Source organism: Lucilia cuprina, chromosome 3 (genome assembly GCF_022045245.1).
Source record: "Lucilia cuprina isolate Lc7/37 chromosome 3, ASM2204524v1, whole genome shotgun sequence".
NCBI lineage: Eukaryota > Metazoa > Arthropoda > Insecta > Diptera > Calliphoridae > Lucilia > Lucilia cuprina.
Genome location: NC_060951.1, coordinates 4,772,485 through 4,776,425, shown reverse-complemented (window position 1 = coordinate 4,776,425; position 3,941 = coordinate 4,772,485). Strand labels below are relative to the sequence as shown.

The 3,941-nt window shown below is 27.9% G+C and overlaps 1 protein-coding gene across 1 annotated transcript in view; it reads right to left on the bottom strand.

Annotated features, from left to right (window-relative positions):
- Positions 1-2: 2 nt before the first annotated feature.
- LOC124418734 (uncharacterized protein DDB_G0271670-like) overlaps positions 3-3,941 on the bottom strand; it is a gene marked incomplete at its 3' end in the record, with an annotated part of 4,248 nt that continues 309 nt past the window's right edge. Inside the window, exons 2-4 of the mRNA XM_046945954.1 lie at positions 1,281-1,459; positions 1,116-1,207; positions 3-503 (exon numbers count right to left, since the gene is read on the bottom strand). Coding sequence (XP_046801910.1) covers positions 3-503; positions 1,116-1,207; positions 1,281-1,459 — 772 coding nt within the window. The remainder of the gene's footprint in view (positions 504-1,115; positions 1,208-1,280; positions 1,460-3,941) is intronic.

The following is a 3,941-nucleotide window of genomic DNA, read 5'->3' as shown; positions in this document are numbered from 1 at the left end:
ATTAAGGGAGGTAAAATGCTGGATTTAGAGGAAAATTCTTTAAGTTCATATTCCGGTGGAGGAGTAGAACTAGAACTGGTGATGCTGGTAAGAGAATCACCACTGCCGTTATTAAGGCAGCCATTTAAAACTTCGGCAGAAAGACCATTGGATTTGTTATGAAGTGAAGAAGACGACGTGGAGGAGGAAGTGGTGGTGGTAGTGATGGTAGCGTTGTTAGGATGCTGGGTAGGTGAGGCTTTATTATTAAGATGATTATTATTGTTATTAGTCAGCTGGCGATAGGAGATGGAATCATATGACTCGCCCGATTTCTTGCTCAAAACCTCACATTCAAACGAGGAGGAATGTGAGGAGGAGCCTTTACGATATAAAGTATCAACCATTAATTCCAAATCGTCAGGCGTAGAAGCTAGAGAACCTACCCCAGCATTGCCATTCGGATTGGGGGTTAACGGTAGCGTTTTACCCTTCAAACTCAAGGCATTATTAAGTTTTTGCGACTGATATTCCAATTCCAGACAATTTTCATAATTTTCAATTTGATCCAATTTCAATTGTTGTCGTGTATTGTAGTCGTTTTGTAATTGTAATTGAGCAGTCGTCGTATCATTTAAATCCATTTTAGAGTTGGTTTCGTATATACAGCCGGTAGAGGTGAATTTAATGTTGATGGTATGTTGAGTTGCATGAGATGTAATGGATGATTGTTGAGTTTGTGTTGATTCCGGCGGATAATTAATAATAAATTTGGAATTGTTTTGCATTAATTTAGCGGTACATTTGGGTAGGGTATTATTAATATTCGACTTAAAGTGAAATTTCTCTAGTAAAACGGGTGAATTGTGAGGTGAATTAGGATGATTAAAAGGGGGTTTATTTAAAGAACAAGATGATGATGAGGGGGTGGTAGTGTTGTAGGTGAATATGGGATTGTGATATGATTGTGTTAGTGTGGTATTGGTGGTGGGGGTGGTGTTGGTAATTGGTGTGGTGTAATTGGGACTCTTTGTGGGTGAATAACTTTTACGTGTTGAATTAGTATAAATAAGAGATGATTTGGTGGGTGTTGTTGTGGTTGTAGTTTTTTGAGTTTTACGTCGTTTTTTCTTTACCTGTGGTGGACGGGGTGGTGGATAACGTGGCGGTGTTTTATTGCGTGCTATAAAATTGTCGGGACAATCCACAGCCATCTCACGATGAGGTCCTAGATGAAAGAATTAAAAAAAAAAATTTATAAATTTTCTTCTTCTAAAATTATAAAAATATCTCAAACTCACCATTATCTTGATTTATGGACTTCAACATGGTGGTATACAATTCCTGATCAATTTCTTGTGTATCTTCTTCGTTTGTTGTTTGTCGTAGATGTGGTAAATTATTATAAACATCGGGTAGACAGGGTTTTAAATCTTCGCTATCTAAAACCACTATACTAGAGCCGGAACGGCGGCGGGGCCTAAAAAATATAAAAAATAATGAAATTTTAGAATTTAGACAAATTTTAAAATTTTTTTGTTAAAAATGGGATTTTGGTATTTTTTCTTATATTCTTAGGAATTTAAATATTTCACTCAAACTATCATTAAAATGTTAAATTAATTCTCAAATTGCTTTAGAATGTTATAAATATCTGCTAGAAATTCATTTTTCTTTAAAATTATGAAAATGGGATTTTGTTAAATTTTTATGGGAATTAAGAAATTTTTGGAGAAAACTCTACTTAAACATAAAATTAAAGTTTAAATTGTTAAATAGAATTGAAAAACTCTTTAAGTTGAGAATTTGTAGAAAAAAAGGGATTTTGATTTTCAAAAACTCCATTTTTCTTTAAAATTATGAAAATGGGATTTTGGCGATTTTGTTAAATTTTAATGGCAATTAAGAAATTTTCGAGAAAACTTTACTTAAATATAAAATTAAAGTTAAGATTGTAAAAAAAAAACTTGAAATAATCTTAAAAATTGAGAATTTGTATAAAAAAGGGAATTTTGGCGATTTTTTCAAAATCACACAAAGAGTTTAGAAATTTTATAGAAAATTAGTAATAAATATAGAAATGAAGTAAAATTGTTAAGAAAATCGAAAAAAAATCAACAAATAACATATTTAGGGAAAATGGGATTTTGGCGATTTTTTATAAAATTCAAAGGAATTTAGAATTTTTTTAGAAATTTATGATTATTTATAAAATTTAGCTTAAAACGGTAAAGAAAAGTGAGAAAAAAACTTTAGAGCAAAAGGGGATTTTGGCGATTTTGAAAAAATTCAAAGGAATTTTATTATTTTCTAAAAAAAATATGATTATTTAGAAAATTCAAGTTAAAACTTTTAAGAAAAGTGAGAAAAAAATCCTCAAAATTAAAATTTTGGGAAAAATGGGATTTTGGCGATTTTTTTTACAAAATTCAAAGGAATTTAGAGATTTTTTTTAGAAATTTATGATTATTTATAAAATTTAGCTTAAAAATGTAATGAAAAGTGAGATAAAACCTTTAAAACTAAAATTTTGCGGCAAAAGGGGATTTTGGCGATTTTGAAAAATTCATAGGAATTTAATCATTTTCAAAAAAATTATGATTATTTAGAAAAATTAAGTTAAAAATGTTAAGAAAAGTATGAAAAAATACTCAAAATTACAATATTAAGGAAAATGGGATTTTGGCGATTTTGGGAATTTAAAGGGAATGTAAAAATATTGTTTAAAACCGTCAGGTTTAATGATAAAAAACCGGGAAAATGTAAGAAAAAATAGATTTTGGGAAAATTAATCAATTATACAAAAAAAAAAAAAACGGGAAAATATAAAAAATGGGATTTTGGATTTTTTTTTTTGAAAAATGTTAACACAAACTGTAGTTTTAAAAAAAAATGTTAAGTCATTTTCTGTCAAACTGACGTCTTCAAGCCAAACGTCAAACTGTTAACTTAATGTCAAGATTCACTGCTTTAAAAGTGTATTAAGACAACAACAATAACAATGGACATTGAACTTGAAAATCTACAAAAAAAAAAGTAATAAACATTTTAGTAAATTATTTTTGTTGTTGTTTTTTAAAAGAAACCAACTTTAAGTGGGTGTTTTTTTCTTTCTTTCTTTCTCGGTTTAAATTACTTTTTAATGTTTAGACAAATTAAGCTGCAATGTTTTGTAATACATTCGTTTTGTTGTTGTAAAAGGTCAAAAAACTTTTTCTTACAAAATTGTTGTAGAGAAGAAAAAAATTCTCAGTTTTTAAGTTTTATTTTTTTTTGTTATTAAATTTCATTAAAAGTTTTGTTTGTTGTTTTTTTTAGAATTTTTTTTCTTTAAAAATTTCATTAAAAATTCTGGTTTTGTATAAAATTTTATTTGAAAATTTGTTTTGTTTTTTTGTTTTTTATCTCGCAACGTGTAATGCATTTTTAATGAAACCCCATTTTAGGTTTAAGTAAAAGTTTTGTTGTTTTTGTAAAGAAATATTGTTTTATAAAGATATAAAAATATTTCAACGTTTCAATACAACATTTGCTAATGAATAATTAAACAAATGTTTTTTTGTTATTACTTCCGGTTGGAGGATAATATAAGTAACAACGTTGAGAAGTTAGTTAGTTACTAAGTAAGTAAGGAAGTAAGTAACCGAGTAAGTAAGTTAGTTACAAAGTATGTATGTAAGTAAGTAAGTAAGTAAGTAAGTAAAGAAATTCATTCACAAACTAAGTAACTAACTAACTATTTAACTACATAACTAACTTACCAAAAAACTAACGAACATACTAACTAACTAAACATTTAACTAACCAACTTACTGACGAACTACCTATTTAAACTATCTATATATCTATCTATCCATCTATCTATATAACCATCTATCTATCTATCTATCTATCTATCTATCTATCTATCTATCTACCTATCTATCTGTCTATCTATCTATCTATCTATCTATCTATCTATC